Below are 16020 nucleotides of genomic sequence, written 5' to 3'. Positions count from 1 at the left end.
GCCTTCCCTCACGATTCAATATGGCGACGCTCCCACAATGCCCCGCACGGAACGTGAAGGCGGGAAACCCTCACTTCCGGCACGGCCCGTGTGGGTGAGGCAGCTGAGCCAATCAGAGGACGATAAAGGGGCGGGACTACAGCGCTCGACCAATTAGACAGCGAGAAGGGAGGGCGCGAAAGGGCTGGGCGAATCAGAGCGCGAGGGTGGTACTGAGTGACATGAGCCGAGCCAATCAGAGCGGAGGAGGCGGAAGGGAGGGCGGCGCGGCCTCGGTCCCTCAGAGTCGCGGCCTGGTCCCGCTCCCGCTCCCGCTCCCGCTCCCGCTCCCGCTCCCGCTCCCGCCGCCATGAACATCCTGCCGAAGAAATCGTGGCACGTGCGGAACAAGGACAATGTGGCGCGGGTGCGGCGGGACGAGGCGGCGGCCGAGGTCGAGCGGAGGAAGCGAGAGGCGCGCGCGCTGCGGGCGGAGCAGGAGGCGAGTGCTGAGGGGCGGGGGGGGAAAAGGAAGCGAAGGGGGCGGGGCTTGAAGCAGTGGGCGGGGCTTGAATTGCGGAGAGCCAATGATTGGGCGAGGCCTTGAATATATTAGGAGTTGTGGGCGTGGCTTGGACTAAACCATTATCGCCTCGGGGGGGGGGGGGGTGGGGGGAATGGAATCGGCTAAAAAAAGCCCTTTTGGGGGGGGGGTGGGGAATAAATTCGGGGGGGGGGGAGCAAAAATGGGGGGGGAGGTTTAAAAAAGTCTGTGGGGATCAGATTTGGGGGGGTAAAAACACCCGGGAGGGGTCAAATTGGCGGGGAGGGGGTGAAAGAGCCCTGGGGGGGGGGGGGGGGGTTGGGCGGAATTTTGGGGGTCCCTGACCCCCCCCCCGACCCCCCCCCCCCAGGTCCGTACCGAGCTCCTGCGGAAGCGGGCGCGGGTCGGGGGTCGCAGCCCCTCCCCCCCGGCCCCCCCCCGTGCTGTTCCCCCCCCCCGAGGAGGCCCCGAACCGCGAGCACGAGGCGGAAAAAAGGCGGGAAAAGGTGAGGGGGGGGAGGGGATTTTTGGGGGAACCCCCCCCCCCCCCAAAAAAAGGGAAAAGATCCCCTCCTTTAGATGGGGGGGGGAGGGGTGATTTTGGGGGGGTCTGGGGGGGTGAGAGCCCCGAATTCCCCCCCCAGGAGGAGGAAAAATGGGAATTGAGGGGGGGAAAAAAAGGAGGGATTTTGGGGGGAGGGGGGGCTGGAAATCCCAAATTTTGGGGGGGGGGGCACCCTAAATCCCCTTCCCCAATTTGTCCCCAGCTGCAATTGGGAGGGGGTGGGGGTGGAAAATGGGGGGATTTGGGGTGAAAAGGGGGAATTTGGGGTGAAAAGGGGGGGATTTGGGGTGAAAAGGGGGGATTTGGGGTGAAAAGGGGGGATTTGGGGGTAAACGGGGGGGAATTGGGGTAAAAAAGGGGGAATTGGGGTAAAACTGAGGGGATTTGGGAATAAAGGGGGGGATTTGGGGTAAAAAGGGGAGGATTTGGGGTAAAACCAGGGGAATTTGAGAATAAAGGGGGGGATTTGGGGTAAAACTGGGGGGATTTGGGAATAAAGGGAGGGAGTTGGGGTAAAAAGGGGGGATTTGGGGTAAAAAGGGGGGGATTTGGGAATAAAGGGGGGATTTGGGGTAAAAAGGGGAGGATTTGGGGTAAAACCAGGGGGATTTGAGAATAAAGGGGGGATTTGGGGTAAAAAGGGGGGATTTGGGGTAAAAAGGGGGGGATTTGGCAATAAAGGGGGGGATTTGGGGTAAAAAGGGGGGGATTTGGGGTAAAAAGGGGGGGATTTGGGGCAAAACCTGGCGGGTTTGGGGTAAAAAGGGGGGGTTGGGGATAAAACGGGAGGATTTGGGGTAAAAAGGGGGGGTTGGGGATAAAACGGGAGGATTTGGGGTAAAAAGGGGGGGATTTGGGATAAAAAGGGGGGGATTTAGGGTAATTTGAGATAAAAAGGGGGGGATTCGGGCTAAACCCAGGATGATTTGGGAATAAAGGGGGGGCTGGTTTTGGCACGGGGGGGGTTCCCTTGAATCCCCCTCCCCACCTTTCCCCTCCCCCTCCCCCAGGAGCGGCGGGAGCGGGCGCTGGGGGTCCTGACCTACCTGGGCCAGAGCGCGGCCGAAGCCCAGAGCAGCCCCCCCTGGTACCTGCGAGCCCCCCAAAGTGGGGAGGGGGCGCGGGGGGGGCACCAGGAGGTGCAGGGGGGGCGCAAAGCGGTGCTGGACCCTCTGCAGGATATGAGGAAGGGGCTGCGCCGCCCCCCCAGCCCCAAAAAATCCCCCCAGCAGCCCCCCAGGAGCCCCCCCAGAGCCCCCCCCGAGAGGGGTGGGGGAGGAGGGTGAGTGTGGGATGGTTAATTAGGGCGGAATTAATTGATTAACCCAACCCTACTGATTGTCCCTGTTAATTAACGCCTGTTGAATGAAGCCACAACCCCCTCCTATGCCCCCAAAATTGGGATTTGAGGCACTAAAATTGGGGATTTGTAACACGTCCAGAATTGGGATTTAACTCCTCCAAAATTGGGGTTTCAGCCCCCCAAAATTGGGGTCTGACACCCTAAAATTGGGGATTTAAAACTCGTCCAGAATTGGGATTTAACTCCTCCAAAATTGGGGTTTCAGCCCCCCAGAATTTGGGTTTGAGCCCCTAAAATTGGAGATTTGTAACACGTCCAGAATTGGGATTAAACCACTCCAGAATTGGGGTTTGAGCCCCCCAAAATTGGAGATTTATCCCCTCAAAATTGGGGTCTGACGCCCTAAAATTGGGGATTTAAAACTCGTCCAGAATTGGGATTAAACCACTCCAGAATTGGGGTTTGAGCCCCCCAAAATTGGAGATTTATCCCCCCAAAATTGGGGGTTGAGCCCCTAAAATTGGGGCTTTATCCCCCTAAATTTGGGCCTTGACCCCTCCCCTCACTGTAATTAACCCTTTAATGAATTAATTCCTTAATTAACCTCTTAATTAACATCATTCCTTATTGCCACTCCATCTCCCCCCCCTTTTATTTAACCCCTTCCCCTATTTACTCCCTTAATCACCTCAATTACCCTTTAATTACCCTCTAATTACCTGTTAATTACCCTTTAATCACCCCCTAATTACCCCCTAATTAACTACCTCCCCCCTTGCTAATTCATCCCCACCCCCTCCCATCCCTTCCCTGCCCCCCCATCTCCTCCCCCCCTCCCCCCCCCAATCCCCCTCCCTCATTAATTATGCTAATTAGCGCTAATTACCGTTGCAGGCTGCAGGAGCTGCGGCGCCAGCGCTGGGCCCGCGAGGCCGCCGAGGCCGCCCGGAGCCGGGAGCTGCTCAGGGGGCTCCGGGACCCCCAAAATCCCCCCCAAAATCCCCCCCGGGACCCCCCCCCGGAGCGGCACCGGCCCTACAACAGCCAGTTCCACCCCAGGCTGGCGCGGGGGGGGCGCGGGGAGCCCCCAAAATCCCCCTGAGACCCCCCAAAATCCCCCTGAGACCCCAAAATCAACCTGAGACCCCCCCCAAAACCTACAATGGACAGTTCCACCCCAGGTTGGCGCGGGGGGGGCGCGGGGAGCCCACAACATCCCCCTGAGACCCCCCCCAAACCTACAATGGACAGTTCCACCCCAGGCTGGCCCCAAAATCCCCCTGAGACCCCCCAAAATCCCCCTGAGACCCCAAAATCAACCTGAGCCCCCCCCCAAAACCTACAATGGACAGTTCCACCCCAGGCTGGCGCGGGGGGGGGGCGCGGGGAGCCCCCAAAATCCCCCTGAGACCCCAAAATCAACCTGAGACCCCCCCAAAACCTACAATGGACAGTTCCACCCCAGGCTGGCACGGGGGGGGCACGGGGAGCCCCCAAAATCCCCCTCAAAATCAACCTGAGACCCCCCCAAAATCCCCCTGAGATCCCCCAAAATCCTACAATGGACAGTTCCATCCCAGGCTGACGCGGGGGGGGGGGGGCGCGGGGAGCCCCCAAAATCCCCCTGAGACCCCCCGCAAAACCTACAATGGACAGTTCCAACACAGGCTGGCACGGGGAGCCCCCAAAATCCCCCTGAGACCCCCAAAATCCCTCTGAGACCCCCAAAATCCCCCTGAGACCCCCCAAAATACCCCTGAGACCCCCCCCAAAACCTACAATGGACAGTTCCATCCAAAGCTGGCACGAGGGGGTTGCAGAGACCCCCCTAAGACCCCCAAAATTCACCTGAGACCCCCCCCCCCCCAAAACCTACAATGGACAGTTCCATCCAAAGCTGGCACCGGGGGGAGGGGGGGAACAGGGACCCCCCCCCAAAATTCACCTGAGACCTCCCCAGATCCTCTGGGACCACCCCCCCCCCCTCCCCAATGCAGTGGTACCTCCTGGACCCTCTTAGGCTCCCCCTGGATTGGAGCAGCCCAAGTTTTATTTTGGGGGGGGGGGGGAGGTCAAACGCCAGATTTTGGGGGTAAAAGAAGATTTTTGCCCTCTAAAAATACCCAAAAATCCCCCCAAAAATCGCCTCCCCCTCCCCCCCACAACGAGCTCTGATATAAAACTATTTATTCATAAATATTTTCCAAAATGAAAATAAGTTTACGAAAAATATCTTCAACTGTGGGGGGGGGAGGGGAAAGGGAAAAGGGGGGAGGGGAAAACACCCCCAAAACCTCCCCCTGGGACCCCTCCCCCCCCCCAAAAAAAAACCAAACCAAAACAACCCCAAAACCCCTTTTTTTTTTGTTGTTTTTTGGGTTTTTTTTTTTAAACCCTCCCCCCAACAAAAAAACAAAACAAAAAAAAAAAAAAAGCTCAGCCCAGCTGCAGCACCAGGAGGGGGAAATTTGGGGTGAATCCCAGGGGTTTTGGGGGTGTTGCTGGCTCTGACCCCCCCCCCAATTGCATGCAGGGGGGGGGAGGGGAGGTTGGGGTTTTTTTTTTAGGATTTTTTGGGGATTTTTTGGGGGGGATTTTGGGGGTTTTGTTCCCCCCCCCCTCCCCCGTTCACTGCAGGTCTCGGTCCTCCAGGTACCGGTACTCGAAGGTGAACCCCTCCTTCTTACGCTGCCCCCACTTCTCGTAGTCGAAGTAGATGTAAGTGCCCTAAATTTGGGGATTTGGGGTTCAAACGGGGGGCAGGAGCACCCCAAAAATCCTTGGGGGATCCCCAAAATCCCCCCCCGCCGAAAAAAACCCCGTTAAAATCGGAGTGAGGGGTGGGATTTTAGGGGGTTTCGGGGGGGATTTGGGGATTTTGGAAGTTTAAAGGGGGGATTTTGGGGCTCCAGGTGGGAATTTTGGGGTGCAGGGATTTGGGGGGCACCCCAAAAAATCGTTGGGGATCCCCAAAATCCCCCCCGCCAAAAAAACCCCGTTAAAATCGGAGTGAGGGGTGGGATTTTAGGGGGTTTTGGGGGGGATTTGGGGAATTCCAGAGGGGAATTTTGGGGTTCAAGGGGGGATTTTAGGGTTCAAGGGGGGATTTTGGGGTGCAGGGATTTGGGGAGAACCCCAAAAAATCGTTGTGGATCCCCAAAATCCCCCCCGCCCTAAAAAACCCCGTTAAAATCAGAGTTGGGGGAAGAATTTTAGGGGGTTTGGGGGATTTTGGGAATTCCAAAGGGGGATTTTGGGGCTCAAGGGGGAATTTTGGGGTGCAGGGATTTGAGGAGAACCCCAAAAAATCGTTGTGGATCCCCAAAATCCCCCCCGCCAAAAAAACCCCGTTAAAATCAGAGTTGGGGGTGGGATTTTAGGGGGTTTTGGGGTGGATTTGGGGATTTTGGGGCTCAAGGGGGGAATTTTGGGATTTTGAGGATCCCACACAAAAAATTCCATTAAAAATCCATTTTCAGGTCGATTATGAAGCCGGTTTTTTGGGATTTTTTGGGGGATTTGGGATCGTTTTGGGCTCCAGGTGGAAATTTCAGGATGGGAATTTTGGGAATTCGGGGTTCACGGATGGAATCTGAGGATCCCACAATAAAAAAATCCATTTTTGAAGCCGTGTTTTGGGGATTTTTTGGGGGATTTGGGATCATTTTGGGCTCCAGGTGGGAATTTGGGGCTGGGAATTTCAGGAATTTGGGATCCAGGTGGGAATTCTGGGATTCAGGGATGGAATTTTGGGATTTTGAGGATCCCACACTAAAAAAAAATCCATTAAAAATCCATTTTCAGGCCGATTTCGAAGCCGTTTTTTGGGGATTTTTGGGGGGATTTTTTGGGGGATTTGGGATCATTTGGGGCTCCAGGTGGGAATTTTGGGAATTTGGGATTCAGGGATGGAATTCTAGGATCCAGGTAGGAATTTTGGGCTCCAGGGATGGAATTTTGGGATTCAGAGATGAATTCTGAGGATCTCACACTAAAAAAAATCCATTAAAAATCCATTTTCAGGCCGATTTCGAAGCCGTTTTTTGGGGATTTTTTGGGGGGATTTGGGATCGTTTTGGGAACACAGGTGGGAATTTTGGGATGGGAATTTCGGATTCAGGGATGGAATTTTGGGATCCAGGGACGGATTTTGAGGATCCCACACTACAAAAATTCCATTAAAAATCCATTTTCAGGCCGATTTCGAAGCCGTTTTTTGGGGATTTTTGGGGGGATTTTTTGGGGGATTTGGGATCATTTGGGGCTCCAGGTGGGAATTTTGGGGCTGGGAATTTTGGGAATTTGGGATCCAGGGATGGAATTTTGGGATTTTGAGGATCCCACACTACAAAAATTCCATTAAAAATCCATTTTCAGGCCGATTTCGAAGCTGTTTTTTGGGGATTTTTTGGGGATTTTTTGGGGGATTTGGGATCGTTTTGGGGCTCCAGGTGGGAATTTTGGGAATTTGGGGTTCCTGACCTGCTCGAACTCGTCCGTGATGGTTTTGGGCTCCTCGTGCCGCTGGAACCACATCATGTACTTGGTGTGGAAGCGCCACGACTGCTTCTTCAGCGCCTTGGCCGCCAGGTACTGAGCCTTGGTGCCCTGGGGAGCCCCAAAATCCACCCTGGCACCCCAAAATCCAGAGAAATCCCCCCCAAAATCCACCCTGGCACCCCAAAATCCAGAGAAATCCCCCCCCAAATCCCCCAAATCCAGAGAAATCCCCCCCAAAATCCCCCAAATCCAGAGAAATCCCCCCCAAAATCCACCCTGGCACCCCAAATCCAGAGAAATCCCCCCAAAATCCACCAAAAATCCACCCTGGCACCCCAAAATCCAGAGAAATCCTCCCCAAAATCCCCCAAATCCAGAGAAATCCCCCAAAATCCACCTCTGGCACCCCAAAATCCAGAGAAATCCCCCCCAAAATCCACCAAATCCAGAGAAATCCTCCCCAAAATCCCCCAAATCCAGAGAAATCCTCCCCAAAAATCCACCCTGGCACCCCCAAATCCAGAGAAATCCTCCCCAAAAATCCACCCTGGCACCTCCAAATCCAGAGAAATCCCCCCAAAATCCACCCTGGCACCCCAAAATCCAGAGAAATCCTCCCCAAAATCCACCCCTGGCACCCCCAAATCCAGAGAAATCCTCCCCAAAATCCACCCTGGCACCCCAAAATCCAGAGAAATCCCCCCCAAAATCCACCAAATCCAGAGAAATCCTCCCCAAAATCCACCCTGGCACCCCCAAATCCAGAGAAATCCCCCCCAAAATCCACCCTGGCACCCCAAAATCCAGAGAAATCCCCCCCAAAATCCCCCAAATCCAGAGAAATCCTCCCCAAAATCCACCCTGGCACCCCAAAATCCAGAGAAATCCCCCAAAATCCCCCAAATCCAGAGAAATCCTCCCCAAAATCCACCCTGGCACCCCAAAATCCAGAGAAATCCTCCCCCAAAATCCACCCTGGCACCCCCAAATCCAGAGAAATCCTCCCCAAAAATCCACCCTGGCACCCCCAAATCCAAACAAATCCCCCCCCAAAATCCACCCTGGCACCCCAAATCCAGAGAAATCCCCCCAAAATCCACCAAATCCAGAGAAATCCTCCCCAAAATCCACCCTGGCACCCCCAAATCCAGAGAAATCCTCCCCAAAATCCACCCTGGCACCCCAAATCCAGAGAAATCCTCCCCAAAATCCCCCAAAAATCCACCCCTGGCACCCCAAATCCAGAGAAATCCCCCCCAAATCCCCCAAATCCAGAGAAATCCTCCCCAAAATCCCCCAAATCCAGAGAAATCCCCCCCAAAATCCACCCTGGCACCCCCAAATCCAGAGAAATCCTCCCCAAAATCCCCCAAAAATCCACCCCTGGCACCCCAAATCCAGAGAAATCCTCCCCAAAATCCACCCCTGGCACCCCCAAATCCAGAGAAATCCTCCCCAAAATCCACCCTGGCACCCCAAAATCCAGAGAAATCCCCCCCAAAATCCACCCTGGCACCCCCAAATCCAGAGAAATCCCCCCAAAATCCACCAAAAATCCACCCTGGCACCCCAAAATCCAGAGAAATCCCCCCAAAATCCACCAAATCCAGAGAAATCCTCCCCAAAATCCACCCCTGGCACCCCCAAATCCAGAGAAATCCTCCCCAAAATCCACCCCTGGCACCCCAAATCCAGAGAAATCCCCCCCAAAATCCACCCCTGGCACCCCCAAATCCAGAGAAATCCCCCCAAAATCCCCCCAAAATCCACCCCTGGCACCCCCAAATCCAGAGAAATCCCCCCAAAATCCCCCAAATCCAAACAAATCCCCCCAAATCGCCCCCCCCCCCCCCCCCCAAAATTCAGATGGTCCCTCCCACCCCCCCCCCCCCCCCCCAGAATCGCTTTGGTTCCGCCCGGGGTTGGGGGGATTTGGGGTTGCCCAAAAATGAAGAAATCGGCCCCAAAATCCCCAAATTCCCGGATTTCCAGCCCAAAAACGGATGGGGGAGGGGTCAGGCTCCGAATTTAGGGGGATTTGGGGTGAATTCCTGGGATTTTGGGGCAAATTCTCAGGATTTTGGGGGGATTTTGGGAACCCCGGGATTTTGGGGCGAATCCCTGTGATTTTGGGGTGAATTCCCCGGGATTTTGGGGCGGATTCTCAGGATTTTGGGGCGAATTCTCGGGATTTTGGGGCGAATTCTTGGGATTTTGGGGCGAATTCTCTGGATTTTGAAGTGAATTTCTGTGATTTTGGGGCGGATTCTCGGGATTTTGGGGTGAATTCTCAGGATTTTGGGGTGAATTCCTGGGATTTTGGGGTGAATTCTCAGGATTTTGGGGTGAATTCCTGGGATTTTGGGGTGAATTCCTGGGATTTTGGGGCGAATTCCCCGGTATTTTGGGGCGAATTCTCAGGATTTTGGGGAGAATTCCCAGGATTTTGGGGGGATTTTGGGAACCCCGGGATTTTGGGGCGAATCCCTGTGATTTTGGGGTGAATTCCCCGGATTTTGGGGCGGATTCTCAGGATTTTGGTACCTCCAGGTAGTAGAAGATGAAGAAGAGGGTCTCGGGGAGAATTCTCGGGATTTTGGGGAGAATTCTCGGGATTTTGGGGGGATTTTGGGAACCCCGGGATTTTGGGGCGAATCCCTGTGATTTTGGGGTGAATTCCCCGGGATTTTGGGGCGGATTCTCAGGATTTTGGGGCGAATTCTCGGGATTTTGGGGCGAATTCTCAGGATTTTGGGGCGAATTTCTGGGATTTTTGGGGTGAATTCTCAGGATTTTGGGGTGAACTCCTGGGATTTTGGGGCGAATCCCTGTAATTTTGGGGTGAATTCCCTGTGATTTTGGGGCGGATTCCCCGGGCTTTTGGTACCTCCAGGTAGTAGAAGATGAAGAAGAGGGTCTCGGGGAGAATTCTCGGGATTTTGGGGTGAATTCCCGTGATTTTGGGGTGAATTCCTGGGATTTTGGGGCGAATTCCCAGGATTTTAGGGCGGATTCTCGGGATTTTGGGGGAATTTTGGGAACCCGGGATTTTGGGGTGAATTCCCGGGATTTTGGGGTGAATTCTCGGGCATTTGGGGTGAATTCCCCGGTATTTTGGGGCGAATTCTCGGGATTTTGGGGCAAATTCCCAGGATTTTGGGGGGATTTTGGGAACCCCGGGATTTTGGGGCGAATCCCTGTGATTTTGGGGCGAATTCCCCGGATTTTGGGGCGGATTCTCAGGATTTTGGTACCTCCAGGTAGTAGAAGATGAAGAACAGGGTCTCGGGGAGAATTCTCGGGATTTTGGGGCAAATTCCCAGGATTTTGGGGGGATTTTGGGAACCCCAGGATTTTGGGGCGAATCCCTGTAATTTTGGGGTGAATTCCCCGGATTTTGGGGCGGATTCTCAGGATTTTGGGGCGAATTCTCAGGATTTTGGGGCGGATTCTCAGGATTTTGGGGCGAATTCTTGGGATTTTGGGGCGAATTCTCAGGATTTTGAAGTGAATTTCTGTGATATTGGGGCGGATTCTCGGGATTTTGGGGCGAATTCTCAGGATTTTGGGGCGAATTTCTGGGATTTTTGGGGTGAATTCTCAGGATTTTGGGGTGAATTCCTGGGATTTTTGGGGTGAATTCTCAGGATTTTGGGGTGAATTCCTGGGATTTTGGGGTGAATTCCTGGGATTTTGGGGCGAATTCCCCGGTATTTTGGGGCGAATTCTCAGGATTTTGGGGAGAATTCCCAGGATTTTGGGGGGATTTTGGGAACCCCGGGATTTTGGGGCGAATCCCTGTGATTTTGGGGTGAATTCCCCGGATTTTGGGGCGGATTCTCAGGATTTTGGTACCTCCAGGTAGTAGAAGATGAAGAACAGGGTCTCGGGGAGAATTCTCGGGATTTTGGGGAGAATTCTCGGGATTTTGGGGGGATTTTGGGAACCCCGGGATTTTGGGGCGAATCCCTGTGATTTTGGGGTGAATTCCCCGGGATTTTGGGGCGGATTCTCAGGATTTTGGGGCGAATTCTCGGGATTTTGGGGCGAATTCTCAGGATTTTGGGGCGAATTTCTGGGATTTTTGGGGTGAATTCTCAGGATTTTGGGGTGAATTCTCTGGATTTTGAAGTGAATTTCTGTGATTTTGGGGCGGATTCTCAGGATTTTGGGGTGAATTCTCAGGATTTTGGGGTGAACTCCTGGGATTTTGGGGCGAATCCCTGTAATTTTGGGGTGAATTCCCCGGGATTTTGGGGCGGATTCCCGGGCTTTTGGTACCTCCAGGTAGTAGAAGATGAAGAACAGGGTCTCGGGGAGAATTCCTGGGATTTTGGGGTGAATTCTCGGGCTTTGGGGGGAATTTTGGGAACCCCGGGATTTTGGGGCGAATCCCCTGTAATTCTGGGGCGAATCCCTGTGATTTTGGGGTGAATTCCCGGGATTTTGGGGTGAATTCCTGGGATTTTGGGGCGAATTCCCAGGATTTTAGGGCGGATTCTCGGGATTTTGGGGGAATTTTGGGAACCCCGGGATTTTGGGGTGAATTCCCGGGATTTTGGGGTGAATTCCTGGGATTTTGGGGCGAATTCCCAGGATTTTAGGGCGGATTCTCGGGATTTGGGGGGAATTTTGGGAACCCCGGGATTTTGGGGTGAATTCCCGGGATTTTGGGGTGAATTCTCGGGCATTTGGGGTGAATTCCCCGGTATTTTGGGGCGAATTCTCGGGATTTTGGGGCAAATTCCCAGGATTTTGGGGGGATTTTGGGAACCCCGGGATTTTGGGGCGAATCCCTGTGATTTTGGGGTGAATTCCCCGGATTCTGGGGCGGATTCTCAGGATTTTGGTACCTCCAGGTAGTAGAAGATGAAGAACAGGGTCTCGGGGAGAATTCTCGGGATTTTGGGGAGAATTCTCAGGATTTTGTGGTGAATTCCTGGGATTTTGGGGTGAATTCCCGGGATTTTGGGGTGAATTCTCGGGCATTTGGGGTGAATTCCCCGGTATTTTGGGGCGAATTCTCGGGATTTTGGGGCAAATTCCCAGGATTTTGGGGGGATTTTGGGAACCCGGGGATTTTGGGGCGAATCCCTGTAATTTTGGGGTGAATTCCCCGGATTTTGGGGCAGATTCTCAGGATTTTGGTACCTCCAGGTAGTAGAAGATGAAGAAGAGGGTCTCGGGGAGAATTCTTGGGATTTTGAGGAGAATTCTCAGGATTTTGTGGTGAATTCCTGGGATTTTGGGGTGAATTCCCGGGATTTTGGGGTGAATTCTCAGGCATTTGGGGTGAATTCCCCGGTATTTTGGGGCGAATTCTCGGGATTTTGGGGCAAATTCCCAGGATTTTGGGGGGATTTTGGGAACCCCGGGATTTTGGGGCGAATCCCTGTGATTTTGGGGCGAATTCCCCGGATTTTGGGGCGGATTCTCAGGATTTTGGTACCTCCAGGTAGTAGAAGATGAAGAACAGGGTCTCGGGGAGAATTCCCGTGATTTTGGGGTGAATTCCTGGGATTTTGGGGCGAATTCCCGGGATTTTAGGGCGGATTCTCGGGATTTTGGGGGAATTTTGGGAACCCCGGGATTTTGGGGTGAATTCCCGGGATTTTGGGGTGAATTCTCGGGCATTTGGGGTGAATTCCCCGGTATTTTGGGGCGAATTCTCAGGATTTTGGGGCAAATTCCCAGGATTTTGGGGGGATTTTGGGAACCCCGGGATTTTGGGGCGAATCCCTGTAATTTTGGGGCGAATTCCCCGGGATTTTGGGGCGGATTCTCAGGATTTTGGGGCGAATTCTCGGGATTTTGGGGCGAATTCTCAGGATTTTGGGGCGGATTCTCAGGATTTTGGGGCGAATTCTTGGGATTTTGGGGCGAATTCTCAGGATTTTGAAGTGAATTTCTGTGATATTGGGGCGGATTCTCGGGATTTTGGGGCGAATTCTCAGGATTTTGGGGCGAATTTCTGGGATTTTTGGGGTGAATTCTCAGGATTTTGGGGTGAATTCCTGGGATTTTTGGGGTGAATTCTCAGGATTTTGGGGTGAATTCCTGGGATTTTGGGGTGAATTCCTGGGATTTTGGGAACCCCGGGATTTTGGGGCGAATCCCTGTGATTTTGGGGTGAATTCCCCGGTATTTTGGGGCGAATTCTCAGGATTTTGGGGCAAATTCCCAGGATTTTGGGGGGATTTTGGGAACCCCGGGATTTTGGGGCGAATCCCTGTAATTTTGGGGCGAATTCCCCGGATTTTGGGGCGGATTCTCAGGATTTTGGTACCTCCAGGTAGTAGAAGATGAAGAAGAGGGTCTCGGTGGAGAGGCGCTGGTAGAATTCCACCGTGTCCGAGTGGGGGGGGGGCAGCTGGTGGTGGTAGGGGGGGGTGGGGCAGGGGTTGCGGGGCAGGTACTGCCTGGGGGAGGGGAGAAACCACCCAAAATGGGGTTAAAAACCGCCAAAAAGGGCAAAAGTTCGAAATTAGAATAGTGGGGGGGGGGGGGGGGAATAGCCCAAAATAACAGGGGGGGAAAAAAAGGAGGGGGAGGAGGTGGGGGGTTTGAAAGGGTGTTAAATAATGGGGGGGGGTGTCCCAAAATGAGGCAAAAATAAGGGGAAATATCCCCAAATGAGACCAAAAAAAAAGGGGGAATAACCCCAAAAATGCACCCGAAAAAGAGGAAGAAATATCGCAAAATTCTGGATAAAAACGGGGAAAAGTATCCCAAAAAAAGGGGAAAATACCCAAAAAATGCACCCAAAAAAGAGGAAGAAATATCGCAAAATTCTGGATAAAAACGGAGAAAGTATCCCAAAATTGCATCCCCAAAAAAGGGGAATATCACCCAAAATGACACCCAAAAAAAGGGAGAAAATAACCCAAAAAACGCACCTGAAAAAGGGAGAAAATAACCCAAAAAATGCACCCGAAAAAGAGGAATAAATATCCCAAAATTCTGGATAAAAACGGGGCAAAATATCCCAAAATTGTATCCCAAAAAAAGGGGAAATAACTCAAAAAACACACCTGAAAAAGAGGAATAAATATCGCAAAATTACAGAAAAAATAAGGGAAAATAACTCAAAATTATATCCCAAAAAAAAGAGGAATACCACCCAAAATGACACCCCAAAAAAGGGGAAAATAACCCAAAAAATGCACCTGAAGAAGTGGAAAAAATATCCCAAAATTACAGAAAAAAATAAGGGAAAATAACCCAAAATTACACCCAGAAAAGGGAGAAAATAACCCAAAAAATGCACCCAAAAAAGTGCAATAAATATCCCAAAATTATGGATAAAAATGGGGAAAATATCCCAAAATTATATCCCAAGAAAAGGGGAAAAATAACCCAAAATGACACCCATAAAAAAGGGGAAAACAACCCAAAAAATGCATCCAAGAAAGAGAATAAATATCCCAAAATTCTGGATAAGAATGGGGAAAAATATCCCAAAATTAAAGAAAAAAAAACCTCTGAAACCCCCCCAAATCTCCCTGGAACCCCCCAAAATCCCCTCCAGGACCCCCAAAATGCCCCAAAACGCCCCGAATTTGGGCAATTCCCACCTGATCCTCTCGGAATCCGAAGGGTGGGGGCAGGAGGTGCCAGGGGCACCCCAAAAATCCCCCTGGAGCCCCCAAAAATCCCCCTGGAACCCCCTGAAATGCCCCCAAATCTCCCTGGAACCCCCCTAAATCCCCTCTAGGACCCCCAAAATCCCCCAAAACGCCCCAAATTTGGGCAATTCCCACCTGATCCTCTCGGAATCCGAAGGGTGGGGGCAGGAAGTGCCAGGGACACCCCAAAAATCCCCCTGGTGCTCCCCCAAATCCCCTTGGAACCCCCCCAAATCCCCTCTAGGACATCCCAGGACCCCCAAAACGCCCCCAAAACGCCCCGAATTGGGGCAATTCCCACCTGATCCTCTCGGAATCCGAAGGCTGGGCCAGGAGGTGCCAGGGCCACCCCAAAAATCCCCCTGGAGCCCCCCAAAAATCCCCCTGGAACCCCCTGAAATGCCCCCAAATCTCCCTGGAACCCCCCTAAATCCCCTCTAGGACCCCCTAAATTCCCCAAAACGCCCCCAAAACGCCCCGAATTGGGGCAATTCCCACCTGATCCTCTCGGAATCCGAAGGGTGGGGCAGGAGGTGCCAGGGCCACCCCAAAAATCCCCCTGGAGCCCCCCAAAAATCCCCCTGGAACCCCCTGAAATGCCCCCAAATCCCCCGGGAACCCCTTCTAGGATACCCCAGGACCCCCAAAACGCCCCCAAAATGCCCCGAATTGGGGCAATTCCCACCTGATCCTCTCGGAATCCGAAGGGTGGGGGCAGGAGGTGCCAGGGGCACCCCAAAAATCCCCCTGGAACCCCCCCAAATCCCACTCTAAGCACCTCAAATCTCCTTGGAACCCCCCAAAATCCCCTCTAGGACCCCCAAAATGCCCCAAAACGCCCCCAAAACGCCCCGAATTGGGGCAATTCCCACCTGATCCTCTCGGAATCCGAAGGGTGGGGCATGTGGTGCCAGGCGGGCTCCTGCAGCGCCTGCTGGTACAGCTGCTCCTTGGGCAGGGGCAGGGGGCCCAGGGGACAGACCCCCAGGGACAGGGGGATGCTGACCTCGCCCAGAGCCCCCCCGGGACCCCCCGAAGTGCCCCCGGAGCCCCCCGAGCTGGGGGGGGCACCCCCAGCCCCCAGCAGCAGCTCTGGGGGGAGAGAGAGGGGGGAAAAATGGGGTTAGAGGGGGGGTTTGGGGTCACCGGGGGGGGATTTGGGGTCACCAAGGGGGGATTTGGGGTCACCAGGGGGGGTTTGGGGTCACCAAGGGGGGATCTGGGGGTCTCCAGGGGGGGTTTGGGGTCACCAGGGGGGGTTTGGGGTCACCGGGGGGGGTTTCGGGTCACCAAGGGGGGTTTGGGGTCTCCAGGGGGAGTTTGGGGTCACCCAGGGGGGTTTGGGGTCACCGGGGGGGGGTTTGGGGTCACCAAGGGGGGGGTTTGGGGGTCTCCAGGGGGGGCTTGGGGTCACCCAGGGGGGGTTTGGGGTCACCAAGGGGGGATTTGGGGTCACCAGGGGGAGGTTTGGGGGTCTCCAGGGGGGTTTGGGGTCACCAGGGGG

The 16020-nt window shown here is 53.7% G+C and overlaps 2 protein-coding genes and 1 long non-coding RNA gene across 3 annotated transcripts in view; 2 read left to right on the top strand and 1 right to left on the bottom strand.

Annotated features, from left to right (window-relative positions):
• The first annotated feature begins 86 nt into the window (after positions 1-86).
• Positions 87-3653, top strand: LENG1 (leukocyte receptor cluster member 1). Its single transcript, XM_068998923.1, has 5 exons — positions 87-481; positions 894-968; positions 1000-1029; positions 2099-2370; positions 3286-3653. The coding sequence occupies exons 1-5, from the start codon at positions 350-352 to the stop codon at positions 3491-3493; spliced, it is 717 nt and encodes a 238-aa protein (XP_068855024.1). The 5' UTR covers positions 87-349; the 3' UTR covers positions 3494-3653.
• Positions 3654-4563: 910 nt separating this feature from the next.
• CNOT3 (CCR4-NOT transcription complex subunit 3) overlaps positions 4564-16020 on the bottom strand; it is a 32332-nt gene continuing 20875 nt past the window's right edge. Inside the window, 4 exon segments of the mRNA XM_068998928.1 lie at positions 4564-5118; positions 6874-6999; positions 13178-13310; positions 15389-15608. Of these exon segments, the coding sequence (XP_068855029.1) occupies positions 5020-5118; positions 6874-6999; positions 13178-13310; positions 15389-15608 (578 nt within the window). The 3' untranslated portion in view covers positions 4564-5019.
• On the top strand, positions 5031-6018 carry LOC138101088 (uncharacterized). The gene is made up of 2 exons (XR_011147009.1): positions 5031-5109; positions 5871-6018. It is a non-coding gene; the product is annotated as an uncharacterized lncRNA (long non-coding RNA).

Source organism: Aphelocoma coerulescens, unplaced genomic scaffold (genome assembly GCF_041296385.1).
Source record: "Aphelocoma coerulescens isolate FSJ_1873_10779 unplaced genomic scaffold, UR_Acoe_1.0 HiC_scaffold_188, whole genome shotgun sequence".
NCBI lineage: Eukaryota > Metazoa > Chordata > Aves > Passeriformes > Corvidae > Aphelocoma > Aphelocoma coerulescens.
This window is presented reverse-complemented; position numbering and strand designations above follow the sequence as displayed.